Source organism: Pieris napi, chromosome 6 (assembly GCF_905475465.1).
Source record: "Pieris napi chromosome 6, ilPieNapi1.2, whole genome shotgun sequence".
In the NCBI taxonomy this organism is placed as follows: domain Eukaryota; kingdom Metazoa; phylum Arthropoda; class Insecta; order Lepidoptera; family Pieridae; genus Pieris; species Pieris napi.
The window spans coordinates 10,850,597-10,872,968 of record NC_062239.1 but is presented as its reverse complement, the minus strand read 5'-3'; the positions used below and the strand labels follow the sequence as shown (position 1 = coordinate 10,872,968).

At 35.3% G+C, this 22,372-nt stretch overlaps 1 protein-coding gene across 4 annotated transcripts in view; it reads left to right on the top strand.

The window, feature by feature from the left end:
• Positions 1 to 22,372, top strand: part of LOC125050109 (protein 4.1 homolog) — a 65,935-nt gene that overhangs the window by 22,076 nt on the left and 21,487 nt on the right. For all 4 annotated transcript variants that reach the window (XM_047649719.1, XM_047649718.1, XM_047649716.1 and 1 more), the window contains exons 2-5: positions 19,057 to 19,216; positions 19,982 to 20,129; positions 20,795 to 20,911; positions 21,205 to 21,388. In XM_047649719.1, the coding sequence (XP_047505675.1) occupies positions 19,079 to 19,216; positions 19,982 to 20,129; positions 20,795 to 20,911; positions 21,205 to 21,388 (587 nt within the window). In that variant the 5' untranslated portion in view covers positions 19,057 to 19,078. The remainder of the gene's footprint in view (positions 1 to 19,056; positions 19,217 to 19,981; positions 20,130 to 20,794; positions 20,912 to 21,204; positions 21,389 to 22,372) is intronic.

Sequence of the window (22,372 nt, the reverse complement as noted above, 5' to 3'; positions counted from 1 at the left end):
GAGCTAATTATACCTGACACGCTCCATCGATAGCCAAGTCGGAGCATTCTAGTTCAATAGGTGTAAACATTTACATATACTCGTAATAGCTATCCAAATACATTTATTTATGCGGGAATCATTTATATATGTTGCGATAAAGAATGTTTTAGCAGGTTTTAGCAGGCCCCTGAAATAAGTCTTATTATACATTTAATCCAACATTTTATGGGCTCGAATATTGACCATTCGTATTAAATTTCCAGTCTTTATTTCTAACCTATGTAAAGTGGGCCATAGACGGACCGCACAACATGCGGTCGCCGCACCGCGATCTGCAGTTTCCATACTAAATTCATATTCGCAATACACGGACCGCTCGAGCAGTTCCTGAGCAAACCGCATGTTGCAGTCGGTCTTGACTGCAACATGCGGTCCGTCTATGGCCCGGTTAAGAGCTCATCTATATAGTACTAGTTATGGAATACTATATGAATTATACGTCTATTTGTGGGAGTGTACCTACTAAGGATTTTCGTGTTCCCCATTTGTCTGTTTTGAAATTTACATATTGTGTCATTTTCTTATATAGGGTAGTTTAAAAGCAGTCTTGACCTTGTGGCTTCAGCGAAGCCGTAGATTTCGTAGATTAGAACCCCGGCTTTATCAATGGACTTTCTACGTTCGGATTTAATACTCGCTCGTCCTGCGACGCAAAATAGTTTGAGGAAACCGGCATGTCATAGACACACAAGTCGACGGCGTGTGTCAGCCACAGAAGGCTGATCACCTACTAGCCTATTACAAATGATCATGAAAACGATACAGAAATCTGAAATCTAAAAAGGTTGTAGCGTCACTGGTTTTTTTGTTTATTATGGAAAGAATAAATTAAATAAGTGTAAAGTGTACTATGCGAAAGACAAAATAAGCTTGATAAATTCAATTACTAGAATTCTCATTTAAAATTTATTAAACACCCACTTAGAAAAACAGATACAGAAATCTGATGCCCAGACCTAGGTTGTAGCGGCTTTTTTAAAATTTTGGAGTACCTACTAAGAAGAATAAACTATCGGTTTTGAGTTCTGTGCGACTTATTTTATTCCAATTAGTTCAATAAAAAACCTTCTATATAAATCTTTGGGCTGTAATAAATGACCTGTCATGACAGTTTGTTGAACTTTGTGTCAGGTGAGCCAGGTCAGTTGGGAGCTGGCAGCCGGATGCATGTGGTATCGATCTACGGATCCGTGTTTATAGGTCATCCGGGTTCTGGGTCAGATCAATTCAATACTGAGTTTGACGTTGTCCGTATTCTTTGTGCGTTAACAAGGACTTCAATATGTATTAAGAAATTGTAAAAAAAGTACTATTTTCTGACGCTCAGAAGAGCAAAAATAATTTTAAGTTATATTTCTTTTGGCGCGTGAGGGAAAAATGATGAGAGTATTTTTTTACGATGCGCGCGCACACCGTCACATAAAACCGACACCTTGAGGTTACCTATAGTCAACATTTTAGTTTAATCTAGTAAAAACTTTTTTCTATTGTCAGTGTCGTTTTTCTTGCTTATCAATATAAAGTTTATCTTGCTACACTAAAGAACTATAACTTCTAACGCGTGTACATTAAGCCGCATTTATATTTATCTGACGTGTTGTGTTGTGATGCTCTCTGTCGTGATGGCTACTGTTCACATTGATATGACGTGTTATGATGCATTATGACGGTTTTTTGTATCAGTTCCGTCTTGACTCCCAGAGAGTTCACACATTTGCAATGTTTTTTCAAGAATCATCCGATTCAGATTCAGATTTTGAAGAAGAGTTGGAATTATTGGCGTTGGCAACGCTTCTAACTAAACAAAGAAAAAGAAGAAGATATTGGATACATTCCATTTTGGATTATAAATCACTTTAAATTGTCTTACGTATTCAATTAGTTGCTCTTCGTCCATTTCTGACGCGTAATAACACAACACTGGCGCGTGCACACTGCACACTAGTCTGATGCGGTATGACGTCTCACGGCACCGCCCCCCGCACCTCACCCTTTCTGACGCGGACCGGGATCGCCTGTGACACGACACATCAGAAGCCGTCATAACACACCGCATTGAATAAATGTGAACGCTTCCATATTAAATGTATGAAACTGATACCGTTCTGATGCATCACAACACAACACGTCAGATAAATGTAAATGCGGCTTTACACACACGTTTTTTTAAAATACTTAATATACATGAGCTACGGTCGGAATCTTGCCAGTCCCCATTTTCCTTAATATAATGGCAATGACTACTCCAGAATTGCAAAAGTGCAGTTCCGTTTGAGGACCTCATTAACAGACACTCCAATTTAGGTTATGGGGTTCGAACAAAGGCAAAGGATGATTCAAGGGGGGTGTTTGATCGATGCGTAGGGAAAAATCAGAGCTTTTGTGGTGCGTGTGTGCTTCTAAAATATAGAGCAGCACGTCTACTTAAAATACATGTAGTTTTCAAAATATTATCAAGTCTGAGAATCGGATACTATCTATCTTTCAACCCCCTAAGAGATTAGGGGTTTCCACCTCAAAATTTTATTTTTTAGACACAAAAATACATACAACCCTTAATTTTCATGTAGCCTTAGAGATCAACCCCTATTTGTTATTATAATAGATAGTTATTTTTTTAGAACTAAAAAAAGTGTTTTCTATAAATAATATACAGTACAAAACGAAGTTTGCCGGGCTAGTTAGTAAATACAATTTTTTTCGTTAATATAATATATACCATATTTGAGTGGTTGACAAACAAAATTCACGGATAAAACTGATCCAGTAAAGCTAATTAGTGTAAAGTTTAATCGTAGTTGTGTATATCAGCAACGACCACGCAATATCCTGCGCCAGAAGGGGGTGGTTTTCCCGGGAAATGGGGGTGGGAGGGAGGTTGGGCGTCGCCATGCTTACATTTAGGGCTGTTTGTTTACTATAGAGTTGTTTTTGATAGCATAGGGTCGTTGAACTGACCAAGTTGATTTCTCTTTTCTGACCGATTTCAATAATTATTTCACTATTAGATAGCTCTGAGTATGTATTTTCAAAATATAGCAGAAGTCAGATGCTAGGAAAGGCTAGTACTTATAAAAAATGAGTTTAGTTAATTGCATTTTAAGTGTATAGTACTACATAATTTATTAGAACAGAGCGCTTTGCTAACTTAGCTTTCAGCCTAAAAGGTGTAGATAGTGCAATTCGCGAAGACGCGCCCCGCCAATTTTTGGTTGAGGGGATCGCGGGGTGCGGGGAGTTTGCTCCAAGCGTCAGTTGCGAACCGTCAGCTATTCATTGTAGTGTGCGTGTGTACTTATAACACTCAAACATTGACGGAAGCTTGCCCACATATTATATACTATAAGCGGTTAAAAGGAAAAGTGGGGCGCGTCTTCGTGGATTTCACTATCTGTAGTTTACGAATGGGTACATTTCCCTTTAATCTAATATATAAAATTCTCGTGTCGCGGTATTTGTGGTTAAACTCCTCCGAAACGGCTCGACCGATTCTCATGAAATTTTGTGTGCATATTGGGTATTTCTGAGAATCGGACAACATCTATTTTTCATCCCCCTAAATGTTGAGGGTAGTCCACCCCTAAATATTTTATTTTTATTTTTAGATATTTTTTTTCTGTTTTTATTTTTTTATTATACAGCATTAAAAAATACATACAACCCCTAACTTTCACCCCTCTACGATCAACCTCTATTTTTTTATTATAATTGATATACATGGCAAAAAGACGTTTGCCCGGTCACTTAGTGATTTATAAATTTCCAAAGATATGATATTTTGTTATATATTAATGTTGTTGTAAATGTATACCTATTATTGTGGGATCAATGGAGAGTGAAAAGCGTAATTGTGGTTATGGTGCGAATTACTATTTCGATATGAAATGTCATATGCCTTGTCTTCCTATAGTGGTCAGACGGTAATTTTAATATTTGCCAGACAGCTCCGCATTTTATGTTTTTAGATTTGTTAGATAATGCAATATGTAATGATCCAGTGCCTCTATAATTTATAGGTCTTGGCGTCTGACTACTTCATCTGTTTTATTGATTAATTTTGTATGTTAGGTACTTTATGAGATACTTCTGTGCCTTAAATGTAGATTTTTAGATGTAAGAGTAAGATTCTACGTTGAGATTTAGTGCTACGTGAGACTTCTGTACTAAAAAAAAAATGCGTCGTAAGAACGTGTTTAATTTCGCATGTTTTCTTCTTACAACACCAAAAAGACAATGTTGGCTATAATAGTGTATTCCTTGCTATTTTGTTTCTTCGCAAAAAATAATTTTCATTGTTATTGTAAATGACACTCAAAAAGAAAGTCTCTTGGCGTTTTTCACCAACGCAATTCCCCTACAAAAAGCACAGTCTAACCGCAAACACTTTCACCGCACTCTCGCTGGTTGTATAACGAATAATACAAAGAAAACCTCACAATACATTCCGTTAAACGGCGAAATGCGTGAGTTCAGCGCCGTTTTAACGGGCCGTTGTTTACTCTTAGGCGGTTTAAAGTCAGTCTAAAAGTCGGTCATTGCGTCCGTTGGCAGTGGTATTCTAAAGATTTAGTTGCGCAAGTTTGACAGAATTGTAATTTTTCATTTTAAGAATACAGTTGTATAGAAATAGTATCCGAGAAAGTCACGTAGATAAACGTTTTAGACCGAATAGATCGTAATTTTTTTTTTTAATTTATAAACGCGGCTTTTACTGTTACTTCCCTACACATTTTGTTTTGCCGTTGTGGTATATATTTCAACGGGAACTTACAGACACAAAATATTTTCTAATAAAAAAAATAGAGCTGTCCTGTATTTTTTTATTTTTTTTTATTTTTTTATAAGTCTTTATCTTGCAATCAGTCAGCTAGACTATGAGCAGATGTGTTGAGAGCTGTTAGGCGTTCAAAGCAAAATCTCCATCGAGACTGCTCCTCTCTTTCAACTGTGTCTATCAAGACTTAGGATTTGTCGCCTTTTAAGCCTATTTATTAGGTCCGGTATGGTTAGTTGCGTGGCAAGCTTGTTAGGATGCATTTCTAGCCTTTTTTTGTATTTCATACTCCAGGTCTTGATCTCCTCTTTGACAGTCCTGATTTTGAGGTGCTCATGAATTTCCGATGTTTTTATAAACCACGGACAGTTGGATATTTGTTTCAAAATGTAATTTTGAACCCTCTGTTTGATACTTATGTTAGAGTCACACGCCGAACCCCATAGTTGAATCCCGTATGTCCAAATTGGTTTCAAGAGCATTTCGTAGATGAGTAGCTTATTATCTACTGACAGTTTGGAATTTCTGCCAAGAAGCCAGTAGAGTCCTCTGTATTTCAGGTTGATTTCTTCTCTCTTCTTCTGTATGTGTTGTTTCCATACGAGTCTCCTATCAAGGTGTATTCCCAAGTATTTTACACAGTTTTCTTGCGGAAGTTGTTGATTGCACAGAGTTACTGGCGGACAGTCTCCTCTACGGAGAGTGAAGGTTACATGAACAGATTTTGTCACACTAGTTTTTATTCTCCACTTTGAAAGCCAGGTTTCAATTTCTTGCAATCCAGTCTGTAGGAAGTCTGAAGCTTCGATTGGGCTATTACTACATGCCAGTACAGCAGTATCGTCTGCGAATGTTGCTAATGTGACGTGTTCGCTTTGTGGTAAATCACATGTGTAAATGGTATATAAGACTGGGCCCAGGACAGACCCCTGCGGTACTCCAGCTTTGATTGAGTGAAATGGCGATGTACAATCTTCTTCTCTTACTTGAAATATTCTTTCTGTTAGATAAGATTTAATGATGGGGAAGAATGTACAGGGTAGAAGAGTTTTTACTTTATACAAGAGACCTTTGTGCCATACTCTATCAAACGCCTGCTGCACGTCTAGGAAGGCAGAGGAGCAGTACTCCTTTCTCTCTAGTGCCTTCCTTATTACAGAGCAGATTCTATGGACTTGTTCCACAGTGCCATGCTGCTGGCGAAAACCAAACTGGTGGTCCGGGATTATGGCTCTTTGATGAATCTCCTCCAATAATCTGTGCTGTAGGACTGACTCAAAAAGTTTTGAAGTTACGGTTAGCAGACTAATCGGCCTGTAAGAGCTAAGTTCGTTCACTGGCTTCCCTACTTTAGGTATCATAATTACTTGTGAGACTCTCCACAGCGATGGAAAGTGTCCAGTTCTTATTATGCCGTCCTGTATTTTTATAAAATTATTATTATTTCTATAGTATATAAAAATCAATCCCAATTTCTCTTGGCCACGGTATCACGCGTGAACGACTGGACCGATTTCGCTAATTCTTTTTTTTGTTGTGTTCTTATGAAAGAAAAAAATAAGAAAATTGCGCGGAAAATTAGAAAATTTAAAATACCTAATCACCATATTAAGTAATCCTGACTTTTGTTACGATAGATGCATAGCGCTTTTACAATTCAATATTCATAGTTAAGACAGGACAACGTCTGTCGGGTCCGCAAGTATATTACAAAAATTAATTCTTTATTACTAATAACGTTTTCGTAATATTTTAAGTATGAAAATTTACTTGTGCGTTCGGCACACAGTTCCTATATACCTATATACTAAATACGAGACGTAAGCTTTACGCTATAATTTACATAAACTCTCAACTGGGTGTGTTAGACCGAAGAGGTGTGGCTAGTAGCTAATCAACCGCAAGGTCGTATTGTCATGTTTATGGTGTTTGTGGTTAAAGTCACTTTTAGATGTTATTTATTGTATAGGACTTTGGAACAATTTATTTGGCAGTAGTAGAGCCTAGAGTTGATCTACTGACCTGTGCAACCATCAGTATTGCGGAGATACGTAATTCCAACTGGGATATGTACGATGTAAACGAAACTGGAATATTTATACAAAATAAGTTTGGGTCACCCCAATGCGGTAAGCTCGACAGATATTTTTAGGTATTCAATAGTTCATAGAATATATATACATATTTGTATATGTCTATGTGAGATTGAGCGCGCCCTATCTCTGCAAACTTCAGCGTTGTATTTCCCCCTCTGACATACAAACCAAAATATATATACAGTCAAACCCGTTTTCGACGACATCGTTCAGATCAACATACCGGTTATATTGACCAAAATCAAAGGTCCCGGCTGAATTCTATTGTATAAGGTTCTTAATAACAACGTCATCGGCTGTTACGACTATCGGTTTTTACAACCAAATATTTTGACTAGTTAATAGTCATACCACCACGTGAATGTCAACTTCTTGACAGGGCCTAGTGAGAAGATTGAAAAGGACAAAACCTTTTGAATTATTTATTTATTTATGCTTTATTACCTTATTCACAAACATACACATAACAAAAATACAAAAAAAACATGTTACAAAAGTTATAAGGCAACTGGCGGCCTTATCGCTAACAAGCGATTTCTTCCAGGAATTAGTGAATTGGTGTAAATACACGTTAAGGCCGATTTACATTATATTAGTGTTTAGGAGAGTGCTTTAGTACAACTTGAAAGGCAAGTTATTTAGTGCTTTAGTGCGTTGCGAATGAACGTTTACATTTCTTCCAGTAGAGTATCATTACAGCGCCACAATGAACGCGCAGCGACGTCGGCAAATACGCTCTATTCTACGCAAAATACTAACTGTTATGGAACAAATAGAAGACGAGATTTTATTCGAAATAAATAAACTAAATATAAATAATAAATAAAATAGCTTCTTTTAAGGCAGTGTTACATGCCGAATGCCTAGCCTGTTTGTTTTTGTATAAATTGTTTTTAACGTTCCACAAACATTCGTGAACAACATATTCAGACACAAATTTGATAGTTGTAACTTCCGACCATTTAGCCATCTTTAAAAATCAAAAAACACGCACGCGTTTCACGGCACTTATGCACTCTCCTAAAGATTTTACTAAATTACGTGTTTACATACAACGAGGCAAGATCTCGGGGGGTGCGCGGGAGCGGGAGGGGTATCACTTGAAACAAAAATAAAAAGCGATTCTATTTTGATTCAACTTGAAAGTCAAGTAGAACCGTACTAAAGCAAGTAGCGTTTACATGTTTCAACTAAAGTACTATCCTAAAGCACTCTCCTAAACACTAATATAATGTAAATCGGCCTTTAGTTTTAAGTGGTAAGTGAAACACAAGAACAAGAGTGTCTTTCTCTTATAAGGCACTGTTAGTAGTGTTATTGGACACTTAGTCAATTAGGTTAGACTTATCCATGATGTCTCAGTGAAGACACAATGTATTAAGTAAAATAGTATAATTGGTGTAAAGAATTGATTATAAGAATATAGTTACTGTCTGTTTCCACCTCGTAGTAGGTTGGATGGTTTTTAATTATTTGAATTTAATAATTTTTGCAAAATAATTCATTTTAGCTACCCAAATCGAAATATCTGAATAATTATCTAAATTTTTATTATAAGTCACTTAGATACTTTAGAAATTGTTTGTAAAATAATCGCAGAAGGCTAACAAGAATGTGATAATCACTGATTAGCTTGCTTTTTTATATTTTTCGCATTCGAATCGAATATATTTTGCCTTGTCTCTGGTTGCATTGATGTATTGTAAAATAAACAAATAACTAAGGGAATGGTTTCTCCGTGTTAAATTGAAAACGCGATAGCTTTTTCCTAATTATAAAAAATCTGGAAATTTAAATATTCAACAGCGGATTGTTCATGCGAGAATTTAATATATAAATTATATCAACTACAAAAACATCCAATTAAATTGCAGTTTTCCAGGGAAACTGAAAATTCCAAATAACATGTTCAACCGTCATTAAGGTGCGGTTCGCGTGAGGAGGCACGAAATATTACGAATTTTTAGCATGGGATAGGTATAAATAGCTGTTAAATTATAGTATTAGTTAAGTTCGTGAGCCTTTATATGTACTCAGAGTGGTTCATTAAAGTTAACAGTAATTAGAGCCATTTGTTGGCAACATAATTTAATATCTATGATTCGATTGATAGTTTCTTTTTGTTACCTGTAATTTTTCTTCATATACATTTGTCTATGGTTTTTACTTCCTTCCGCTTCCATTCGTGATTGTAAATTGTGCTCTAATAAAGTGGTGTGTTAATAACTGAAAAATAAGTGTTTTTTCTACGCCTGACCTCACCTGGAAACAATTAATATACAGTCCACGCTCTGCAGCTGGAATAACCGTGTGTGTTGGGTAACTATTTACACTAGTGCCCTACATAATGGTCCTTCGAGCCGGATATGAACCAGCGACCTATGGACTAGTTTTATTGATCTTAATAGGTTAACATTTATTTATTTACAACATATTAAAACAGGTTACATAAGTTATTAGGTAACAACTTTCGCATAGCAAGCGATTTCTTCCAGGCAACCCTAGTATGGAAATAAAATCTAAAAACAAAAGTTTCCTGTTATATTATATAGAAAAAGTTTAACCTAGAATAGCATAAAATTATTTTTCTACTTAAATGATTTAATATATTTTGTTCTTTGAAAAATACCACAAGACGTGTTTTCGCCATTGCGTAATGTTCGGTAAGCTATGAATAAATAATATGGCGTCGTCTGTGCATCGATCCGTCAACTGAGACGAGACGAAGTGACACCATAGCTGAAGGACTACACATAATATTTGTTGTCTTTTTCATAAATAAACACTAGTAACGAAATTAAAAAAAAAAGAAACTCTCCATCATTTATGTTTGTGCAGATTTGTCTCTACAGATAATACGTACATATTAAGAGATAATGCATTTTGCTAACCTAATTTAATATTTACGTATTTCGAGTCATATCAACCATAGACGCAACCGACATTTACTGGCCAATTTTAATTGATTCCAAATTTAATTTTGAATTAAAAAACGACTATCGCCCGAACCCAATAACCGATCTCAATCCATAATCAACCATCTGAGATAGTAATCTTAATCAATCAAAATTGTAACAAATGTGCCAATAACCAATCGACGGATTGTAATAGCCATCTGTCGATACAAGCTATCCATGGGAGGTCGTATCGGTGTCTGTGGATAGACCTTTGTATGAAAATGACAGTTGACGAAAGCTCGATTTCAACAGTTAATTATTTTAACAGATTTTAACTTACACCAGTTTTTTAAATACTTAAAAAAACTGTTTCTTATGTTTTAAACATATACATGTATATTTTGATGTTATTTGTACGGTTTAATTTACTTTATTTGGTTTACATTGATTATCAAATATGAGTGAAAACTCGGTAAAATGGAACGACAAAGAGCATTTTATCCGTCGCCAAAAATGGATAGTCTTCGTAGGGTTTGGTTATTGGGATGCAGATAGGAGATCGATCGACTGTCACGCTCTGATCTCAAACTGTTTTCAATCTGAGATTGAGGATTATTTATTGGGTTCGGGTGTATGTGTACGTGGTTTCTTTCTCTCGATATCTTCCGTGTATTGGCCACCAACATGTCATCTTTGACAGCATTTAATCAGAGAGTAATTTATGTAACGTGTTTTGCCCACATTTTCCGTTGTCTGTGACTACATGTCTCGACTGCTCAACGCATAGTATTTATTAATATACATGGCGGGTTGAATGTTTTATACACGCATCGCTTTTTAATCAAGGTCCCTTTTGTGTTCGCCGGAGTATAGGTGTGACGTGAAAACAAGTGACAGCTTTTGATGATGTTTTTAATAACGCTTGGGAACATTACAATCTTACTTCTTCCATAGAGAATGTTTAACTTTAAAATTAGAATAAAACCGTTTCCGCCAAAACGGATGTGAATAAAAAAACTTTTTTTATCGAGCCGAGTGTCAAAGTTGGAGTTATTTTTTTCCGTGCCTGCCAGGATTTTTCTCACTATGAGAGTTTATATTTGAAAATCGAACTCCAATGCCGATACAGTGGTATTAAAGTGTTGTAAACGTCAAGATTATGTACATAACAAATCATTATAATGCATACCGAGTATTCGACCGTGTGATGTATTGCGACCAGACGCTCTGAAATTTCGTCTAGATATACATAAACTATGATGTGTAGAATCTTTGAAACCACAGAAACTTACCGTAGTATTTGAGCTGCTCAAATTTTAGATGATAGCATATTTTATTAGTTTCCTGTTTATAATTTACCATATTTGATCAACGTCCGAGTTACGTTGACTAATTGATATAATTATAGTGCTAATAAGGAACTAAATTTGTTGGATTAGGACGCATATGCGTATGCGTGGTCTTTGAAATATGAACAACACAAATAAAAAGCGTTCAATTTTTTCAGTTGTATCTTTACACCACGTAGTATTTCGTGGGGACAACAATATCTGATATTTTCATACTGTATAGCTAGGCTCACAGTACCCCTTTTATGGTAGCCTTAGAAAAATCACACCACGTGAGGACGAACCACGGCCTGCTTCTCACTTCCTGTTAAATTTAAATTTAACTCCGACCGGGAATCGAACACGATACCGAGAGTTTTTTATCCCGGCTTTTTCTCTCGGCCTACACCCTCTGTCTTCTTTGCCGATGAGTAGGGATGCCTACCGATACAAATTTAATGACGTAGAATAAGTGATACATGTTTCTTAGATTCCATAATAAACATTTTTTTTTTAATTTTTATTTTATCGCAAGCACCACGGTAAAACTATATATAATTGCATTAATGTTTTAATATTAAAACATTACCATTGACCTGGTTCTAAACAGCGTGACGTAATGCGAACGTGCGAATCTGTTATAATAGTTATTATTAGTGCAAATGAGTCATTATGTTTTAATTATTATATTTAAGCTTAACAAATGACATCACGGGTTATAAACGGGCTAACTAGAGAAAACACGTTTATTTTTTTATATTGATAAATCAGCTTCAATTTACATGATGAGTACGCGACGAACTTTTAGTGCGAGGACCGGTTTATTTGGCAACCACTGTAGGAGCGATAATGGACACATTTTTGAGTCTTATATTATATGATTGAATTGTATATTTAATTGAAACCGAGCAGTGTGGGCCTGGTGGGTTAAGCATGCGAATCTCATTCCTGAGGAGGTAGATTCGAATCCTGGCTGTTGGACATAATATTATTATATTATTGCCAGTTCTTCTCTTCCATTCTACCCCCTTGATTTGGGAACTAGCAGTAAATGTAAAATTAGAAGCATTTAATGTATATTTCTTTTTTGACGTTCATAAGTGTACATTGAATTACCTATATGAATAAATGATTTTTTACTTTTCATAAAATCAATGTACTTTCTTTCTCGATCGTAGGATTAAAGAAAACGTTAAGGACACCGGCTTGCCTTAGACCCAAAAAGTAAAAGCCAGTGTGTGCCAGACACAGAAGACTTATCACCTACATTCCAAGAAATGACAATGACAAATGAGCATGAAACACATACAGAAATCTGAGGCCTAGAAGGTTTTGGTTACCTTATTTCCCTAACACGTGTGTAAGGGAAATTAGCTAGCCAGTTGTGTATGTAATGAAGAGTCTTAAACGGATATCATTTTAAGGTAGAGCTTAGAATTTTTTTAAATTTGTGGAAGCAGATAAATTTTGAGGTTGAAAACAGGTTTGAATGAGGCTTAGCATAGGAACAAAGATTGTAAGACAGAAAAACGATTAACGAGGTGTGCGAACAAATTTTATAATATAAAGTTCCAATGTACCTACAGCTAATATTTTTTTCTATCAAAACCTAGATTAATCGTTGTTATACATTACATTTTGATCTTATTAGCATAGTTGAAATTATTTCATGTTTATTTTATATTGAAATAATTATTTCTGTTTAAAAATGGCACCTTGTTCAACTTTATGATGGGTATAAACAATAGCGTGACGTCACGGCTTCACACTCGACTGATCTCGGAAGTGCATTCGTACTTGTGTATACAATGCACGTTTTTCTAAGTACATATAAAATTATTTTTATTTTATTATGGTGGATGTCAGAATCCCAAGGTCCTCACTGAGCTACAACCTGGTGTCAAGAGATAACCCGGTAGACCGATGCTGTGTTGGTGATGGAGGTGTCAAGGACCTTGATACTTGGTGTTTGAAGACGCAATAAGCACGAAATAGATTGCGATGGCGAAATATACTTGAGGAGGATAAGGTCCACAAGGGGCTGTATATGATAATCGTTGTAAATTTTATTTAGTGTTGGACAAGATAAAAGTATCCATAACCGACGAGTATGTATGGTGAATGTCAGGAGGTATGACAGCACAGTAGAAAGTTGGGATCCGTGGTCTCTGCCTCCCCTTCGGGTAAAAGGCGTCATGTAATAAATAAAATATTTATTTTTTTCAAATAGCCCAAATTTAATTTCGAATTCATTAAGATTTCAACAACGTATGTAAACGGCTAAACAATATTATTGGTATGGAATTGGCTCCCAAAGGAGGTCTTCCCAAAAAGAAAAGATACCTATTTAATATAGGAGGTTATTTCCTGAACCACAGACTTGTATGCCCAAAACAATATAGTGTTTTGGTATATATTTTTACATAAAATATACATGTAAAAAAGCTTAAATTGATGAGGAGTATTTAAATAATATATATATTCCCTTTGATGACGATCGCAGTAATAATTTATGTAATATAAATATAAACTAAACTGTGAACCAGTATCAATCATCTCTTGTATATTTTGGAAGAGATCCAGCACAGTTAATAGGTTTTATGTTATCACTAAACCTACATATCGATGCAACAGATAACTAATACAAATCGTTATTTAATATTTAGCTAGGGTTGCAACCTTTTATGCGGAAAATGGTCAAACCTCTTCAGACCTCTATACAACTTTTTTTTTTTTTTTTTTTTTTTTGATATCCGAGGTGGAAATGCATTTGCGCATCCCCTGAACAGGGGTATGTGGGACTCGACCCACGCCAAAATCTCTGCTATTCAGAGACTGGGTGAGCAATACCCACTAAAACCACCTCGAGTTGTTCCGACAAAGCCACGTTACAGAGGCTCCGGGGTCGCTGTCGCATTCTACCGGGACCTCAACGGCATGTTTCACTCAGAAACCTCTGGTGCAGTATACACTACATAGGAGGTAGGAGATGGGCATATCTTCTCCTATTTACTCCCCGTCTTCTACCCCTAGGATTCGTCCTAAAGCGCTCCCTCTCTCGTTCTGCTGTCTCCTTCTGTAGCATGACATGCTCACAGAAGGATACCACTGCATTCCATACCTCGTCACTGCCGACCATTTTTTGTACAACACAAGGCAAAGCAAGGTTATTACCCACCACAGAACTAAGATTATGACGTAACTGAGACCACTGCGGACAATCCTCCAACGTATGCTGTGCAGTATCATCATTTGCGCCACACTCCAAGCAGCTCGGTGTTGGTTCCCGCCGCACGATGTCATGCAAGTATCGCCCAAAACATCCATGTCCTGTCAACACCTGCACAAGACGAAAAGTAAGGGCACCACTTTTTCTATTTGCCCAGTCACTAAGTACAGGACGAATAGCCTCCACCGTTCTATGCCCCGCTGCTGGGTTAGCTAAGTCTTGGTACCATTTTTGCATAGTAGCTGATCGCGCCAAACGTCTTAAATTCTCGACTTCCTCAACACCAGGGTAAATACCTTCAGCCCTCGACTCCATCCGGTGATTGTATACTAAAGTGAGAGCCTCAGCCTCTAACTCCCAAGGTGGAGTGCCAGCCAATATACAACAAGCGGTAAAAGACACCGTTCGGTAACAACGGACTATTCTTCTTGCCACAACCCTTTGCGGCCTCCGTAGAAGGATTTTATTGGTTACAGTGAGCGAGTCTTGCCACACTGGGGCTCCGTAAAGTGCCATGCTTCGAATGATCCCACAGTAAAGCCTCCGACACCGTTCGTCAGGTCCACCTATATTTGGAAGCAGACGACTTAGTGCCCCTGCTGCACCAACTAGTCTCGAACCAAGGGCTTTAAAATGATCCTCAAACTTCCACCTACCATCAAGAATGAGCCCTAAATATTTCATATTACGACCAACCGACACTCTAACTTCATTAACAATAATTGATGCCCTAGAAGGCGGGACCTCTATACAACCCTGCGCCCTCCCTTTGTTTCGTTTTTATGTCTATGTTTGTTTTTTCTCGCGTGTAGTTTCCCTACATTTTACTTGAAATAAAGTTAAAACTATTTCCATAAAAAAAGAAGAAAAAAAACCAACCATGCGTATAATGCGATGATGAAGGTACCTGGAGCGCTAATATTTGAGATAATTTATATAGAGTTTGAGTCACAAAGCTAGAGGCAGACACAATTATGTGTTCATTAGTTTTAAGGTGATCAGCCTTCTCTATCTAACACGTCAGATTTTGTATGAAAGCCGTAAAAGTGAGGTATCGAACTACGGTAATAGAAAATCTTATGTCGTTTTGTGGTCGTCTTAGGTCTTTGGAGTGTGCTTGCTGCAAAAGTTTATTGCCTCAGCTCCTAACCAGGGATAAATCACTACATTTCTCATTAAGCAGGGTTTTAATGCCGCGATAATTAAATTAAGGGGTAATATCATCGCCAATTTAGTTTAGTTTATTTTTAAAAATCGCCTAGAATTTGAATGTTAACCGAAACTTTTGTGTAGGATATGGATAGATGCTCTTGCATATTGGAAAGAGTCAAATCAAGAGCCGCGCCGTAGCAATTGGCTATTTTTTTCAGTATTTGGGTGTAGCGGTCATGTTGTAGTAATCCAGCCAATTGCGACAATTAGGTCATGGTCCGATGATGACATGCGGTCGCCGATGTCCATGCCTCTATATTTAGGTCGGTCTATGCGGTCATCGAAATGGTGTTATTTTGTCTTATTAAAAGACGTTTAAGTATTATGGAGATTTTTTATTTAAAAATCACCTTGAACCTTGCAAACGCTGTCGCACTAAGGCTAAATTTCGATTGAGTTCCATCTTGTCATCTGTCTGTCATCATGATTATAGAATTTTTGACAGAGGGAGATCTTTCAAAATTCAAAAAATATTTATTCATATAGGTAACAAAAGGTAGACTTATGAACGTCAAAAAAAAAATATATATATATATATATATATATATATATATATGAAATGATTCTAATTTTACATTTACTGCCAGTTCTCAAATCATGGATGTAGAACGGAAGAGAAGAACAGGCAATAAACTCTCCACCACTCTTTTTAATCGCCAAGTGTTATGCTTATGTTGAACTAATTGTAACAAAGCTTTATTATGAGATAATAATCATTATTTTACTATGAGGAATAAGCAAGGGAAGCTATTCTTCTCTATGTAAATTTAAACAAATCTGGGTTCTAAAATAGGAAGGCATGAATTGATTATATACAAATTACACAGACCATTGTATACCAATTCGGTATGGACGAACTATGAATGACAATGGGCCAAACGGATGGACATACCTCAGTGTTTAGGATATTTGAATAAGCTTTACTATAATGCTACGCCAATTGAAGGTACATATTCAAAGTCAAATCAAAATAGGATTCATGTCAACAAGTAAGTGATAGATTACAAATCAAGGGAGTATAACGGATGTGGAAAGATTCTCCGCCACTCTTAATTGTATGATAAGTTATATGGTATATTTCTTACAAATTATGTACTAAGTAGGTTATAGTGTAGATAAGGATAAAACGTGTCGCAAGCCTAAACCACTATACTTATGAGATTTTGTTAGTTAAGCTGATGCTCTGGTCAAGTGTGCCTTAAATGTTAGACTATTATACCTGTTAACTATTCGGAAAAAATATATAATATAAATAAAAGACAATAAATCTAACCTAAGAAATTCAATGACATTCTGTGTTGCCATCCGAAAGTTTTCAAATAATTCAATTATCTTCTTTCATTAGCCAGACTCTAAATGAAAGACGCAAAAATGTTTGTATTTAATTAAACTGTTTTAATAAAAAAAAACATGTGTGTACTTATGTACACGCGTTACAAGTTATACTTCTTTGGCGTAACAAGATAAAAATCTTTTTAATTTTTTTATCACTCGCCTTATTCTACGTCTGTAGAAAAAACGACACTAGCAATAGAAAAAACTAAAATGTTGACTATAGCTAACTTCAGGGTGTCAGTTTTTGTGACGGAGTGCGCGCGCATCGTAAAAATTTACAATCATAATTTTTCCCTAACGCGCCTAAAAGAAGTATAACTTCAAAAATATTGACTTCAACATACTTAGAATAGTTTCAATTGGCAAGAATTTTAATTGACGATTCAATTATTGAGCATTAGACCATCATATGACTCATCAAATTGAAAACTCTATTGGACTATAAATTTTCATGTAGTATGAATCATGTTTCAATGTTTAACATTTGGCAAGACCGTGAACCATGGACCAAATTGAGATAAACTATAACAAATCAATATATGTTTTTTTTAGTATGATAAATAATACGTAACACGAGGCATCTATAAATCGAAGACTTTTGTTTCACCGTACGAGATCTTTTCTGTCACAATTTTATTCCTGTTTGATTACGTTGCGAGTGGGTTTTTACTTAAAATTTATATTTCCGTGTGTGGAGTTGTGGTGGTTAATTTTGTGTACAGTGTATTCTGTATTTTATTTATACGCCAGTAACAGTTAATCCGAATCGTATTAAAACGTTATTAATAAGTTACAGTCCGAAGCTATGCTTGCTGTAAACTAAACTTTGGGATAGTTTTTTAAGGGGAAAATATTACGCCATTTTTTTACGTATAAAGTTCACAAAAAGAGTGCGACTCCACATGGATTACAAGCGAGTCTATACAATAATTTTAGCTAATAAGTAATATTATGTTGACTTAATTTTCTACAATACTAATAAATAGCTTAAACTAAGGTAATGTTCATTAACACTCTTAGTGTTCTATAATGATTAGACTATGTTCGTGTGTCCGAGATACCGCACTTGCACTTATATTCTCTACACTAGGTTTTTTAAACGCCATATAAAAAGAATTTTATATATTAGGTACTAGCTGACCTGGCAAACGTCGTTTTGCCATGTATATCATTTATAATACAAAATAGGTGTTGATCGTAGAGGGGTGAAAATAAGGGGTTGTATGTATTGTTTAATGCTGTATCATAATAAAATATATAAAATTATCTAAAAATGAAAAGGAAAAAATTTGGGGTGGACTTAACATTTAGGGGGATGAAAAATAGATGTTGTCCGATTCTCAGACATACCCAATATGAACACAAAAGTTCATGAGAATCGGTCAAGCCGTTTCGGAGGAGTTTAACTACAAACACCGCAACACGAGAATTTTATATATTAGATTCTATTTGTTTTATAGCTTCACTGAACATAAAATTGTGATGTCAAATCTCCCATAGCTAGAGCTTATCGTGTGTATAATTTTAATCAATACGTCTCTCTGGTGAAGAGTTTATATTTTCTATAAATTTTTTACTAATAATTTTTTACGTTACGGAAAAGTAATAAGATCTCACGATGTGTCGAATCGATCCAATCATTATTTAACAAATTTTACATTTAAATACAGTTATTCGTAAAGTGGTTATCATATTTACCGCAATGCTATGGTAATTTTGAACCTAAACACGTTATTGGATATTTAGTAATAATTTTACGGTATTTTTGCCAGTGAGAGCTTGTATTGTCACGCCTTTTAGATTGTTATTTGCATATTATTTTATGAAAAATTATAATTGGCACTACTTAACAGGAAATTCAGTTATATTTCCACCCATTTAATACTATATTATGTAATACTAACATAAACTGTTGATACGTTTATTTCCTTTATCCTGTCTTTGATAAGCACAGCATATCTACAATCCTAAATAGCTTGAACTGAAATAATTATTGTATATTTTTATCTACCATCGGGATATATTAATTAAAGAGTCCCAACTATTTTCTATACATTTAGCAATATAAGGGATAAAATATTAAAAAGGTATGACGGAATCATGCTTAGAACCTTATAATAATATTATATTTTTGTAATTCCAGGTATTGAGAGAAGAGTGGCAAAATGCCGGAGGGAGTGACGAAAGACGGCAAAAATGGCAAGGAGGAGAAGAAGAAGGAATCTCCAAAGAAGCGGTCCGGCAACCTCGCCAGGGTCAAAGTGGAGATGCTAGATGGATCCGTCACGGAGCTCGAAGTTGATGTAAGTTATCTAAAGCGAACTGACTCATAATAATTGCGATATCAGTAGAGCGCGTAGGTTAAACTAAAGTTAAATTGTTTGACGCGAGTACTGTAACACAGTTAAATAAAACTTCCGTAACAGATTTTAAAGCGAGTTTATTACATTATTTTACTTTAAGGCGTTTGTGTCATCTCGCTGTGACTACGACTACGCATTTGAACCATGGAATGAAGAAATAAATTCGAGTTTAAATACAAATTATAAATTTTATTTAATAACTTACCTATGTATTGACGAAATACTTTAAGCGTCGGTCTAAGCAGCAACCTAGGTTGTGTAGAATTTGTATAAAAACTTATCAAATTCTGTCCAAATTGGTACACCTTCATCAATTTGAGAGAAATACTAAACTATATAAAATACTTATTTCAAATATGACTAATTAATAACATTTTAAGGAGCGTTCAAGTATTACGCCACGCAATTTTTGGAGATTATTGACACCCCCTCCCCCATTAAACGCGCCGTAACGTTTTTCTGTACCCAAGTATAGTAAAACGTTTCGTGACCACCTAGTGACTCTTTATACCTTAAAGTTACCATTTTGTTGTGTAAAGTACTGGAAAGTCGAAAATAATATTAAAAATAACGCGTAATTAAATCCCCGCCCCGCATCGTAACGTTTTACAGGACCCCCTCCCCCCCAAAATTCGTTACGTAATACTTGAACGATCCCTTACCTAACAATCGGTGTTTTTTAAATTTATAACTTTTTTATTTCAGAGAAAAGTCCGTGGACATGATCTCCTATCAAAGGTGTGTGACAGTCTTAACCTGGTGGAGAAGGACTATTTTGGGCTGCTGTATGAAGATCGTGGTGACTCCAGGACATGGGTCGACCTTGACAAACGCGTATCCAAGTTGTTTAAACGTATGTTCAGACAGTCTATACTTAGATTAATTGTCTTGTTCTGTTTAACTTTAAGCTTAGTCAATTTATTGCCGTTTTGTTATATGTATTATATATATACCTAGGCAACACTTAAAATGTTTAGAAAATGATAAATGGCTTAATGTAGAAAGTTGCCAATACTTTTATTGTTTTTACTAAAACGAAACTAACTAAATCTAAAATGATTTGCCGCCAATTCTCAAAAACAAATGACAAATACTATATTAGGTTACCAAAGGGTTCTAAAATTTAAATTCAAAAAAGTTTTCATTAGCAATGTTTGTAACTGGCCAGTTCTAAACATTTTCAGTGTTACCCACGTATATATGTTTATTATTTACTTACTTGACTATATCAGTAAAAGTTTCACTAGTCACAATCATGTACATTTTCTAAATAAACTGTACACAGTAGACTGCCGAAATTGTTTGAATGCTATATTGTATATTGTTGAGTAAACGGATTCTATACATGCGAAGAATGTTCCTGCTTCCTTTTAGTTCCGGATGTGGTGTTTCAGGTTTTCATATAAACATTGATCGTAACATTTCTAGTTAATCTTTGAAATTTTGTATTGTAAAAATCTTTTTCGATTTTTTACTTTATATGTTATAATATCTGTTAAATATTGAAATTAATTTCAGATGAGCCGTGGTACGTGCGTTTCACGGTGAAGTTCTACCCACCAGAGCCTGGACAACTCCAAGAGGAGTTGACTAGATATCAACTAGTGCTGGCCATTAGGAAAGATCTGTTAGATGGTATGTTTTATTTAAATGTAATGCGTTTATAACGTCGACAGACTTAAATTGCTAATCACCTAAAGAAGGTGAATTCACACTAATACTAATCGAATGTGTGGCAATAGTAATCAAAAAACCGCTAAGAACGGTTTGGTCCTACGAGCCGGAAACGACATGACATATGAATATTGTGGTATATTATCAAATGCTCCCAATTTGTAAGGTCAAACAACGTCCTCGTTGGTAATGGGTTACCAATACTAATTCTATTGATATTTTGCCGTATTTCAACTCATCTCAATATCTCTCAGGTCGTCTACCATGTTCTGCGGTGACTCACGCCCTCCTAGCGAGTTACCTACTTCAATCCGAGCGTGGAGATTACGAGGATAGCGAGGTAGGGGCTGGCCTATGCAAGCAGCTCAAGCTGGTTCCACCTGCCAGCTGTACACCCGATCTGGAAGAGAAGGTCGTTGAGTTACATAAAACACACAGGTAAGACTAAGTTAAAATTATTAATGACTGATTCTGTGCCTTTGATAGATAAGTGTTGTTAGTGCTATAGAAATTAATTTTTAATTTATCTGATATAATTTCAAATTAAAATAAAAAACATCACAAAAATCACGTTTGGAATTACTGGATGTTTAAAAATATTACACAATTGTTGAATATTATTAAATTAACACTTAAAATGGCAATTAAAATATCTGAAAGTGATCTGGGGGCCTAACATTAACTCTTATTGCGAGCCTATTGACAACCTACCACTGAGATGCATCGCTAATTCGTACCATGACATCGAAAAAACGAGACAGTTTATGTTCCCACGTGACCTTAGCGGTTATTAGATTTCGTTCGCTCAATTTGTATAATTTATTTACCGAATTTTGACAGTTGCACCTTCCAACTATGACAGAATAAGCGATTCTAAAAAAGTTACTTTTTGTTCAACTTTTTTGTATCGAAATGTCCAAATAATAGTTAAGAACCTATAAAATGTAATATGTATCTACTATGTCTTTGTTTCGGATATTTTTCGGTATTTTAGAAAGTGTGATTATAAATAAATTATTAAAATATCGACGGAGATGATTAACAAGACCGCAATGCCTTTCTACTGACTTCGTAGATATTGAGTTTATAATTTGCTATAGATTAACGACTTTTATTCGATGATTGAAGATTTTCAGTGTACCTATAAATAATTGCACAAACTGTTCAATAATATTCAATTAATTATTTAGGCATGTCCAACAAAAACATAATTCCCCAATATATCATATTTTATAATAAATAAGCATGCCATATCAGTAGTAGATATTTATTATAATTAAATTTTATTTGAATTAATTATATTTCCTCATTATGTTCATGAATTATATGATTATCCTCTGCTTTTTGTTGTTTAAAAAAACATAGGTATTTTTCAAATTTATAATGTGTAAATAATAAGCCATTTGAAAATATTACAATAAC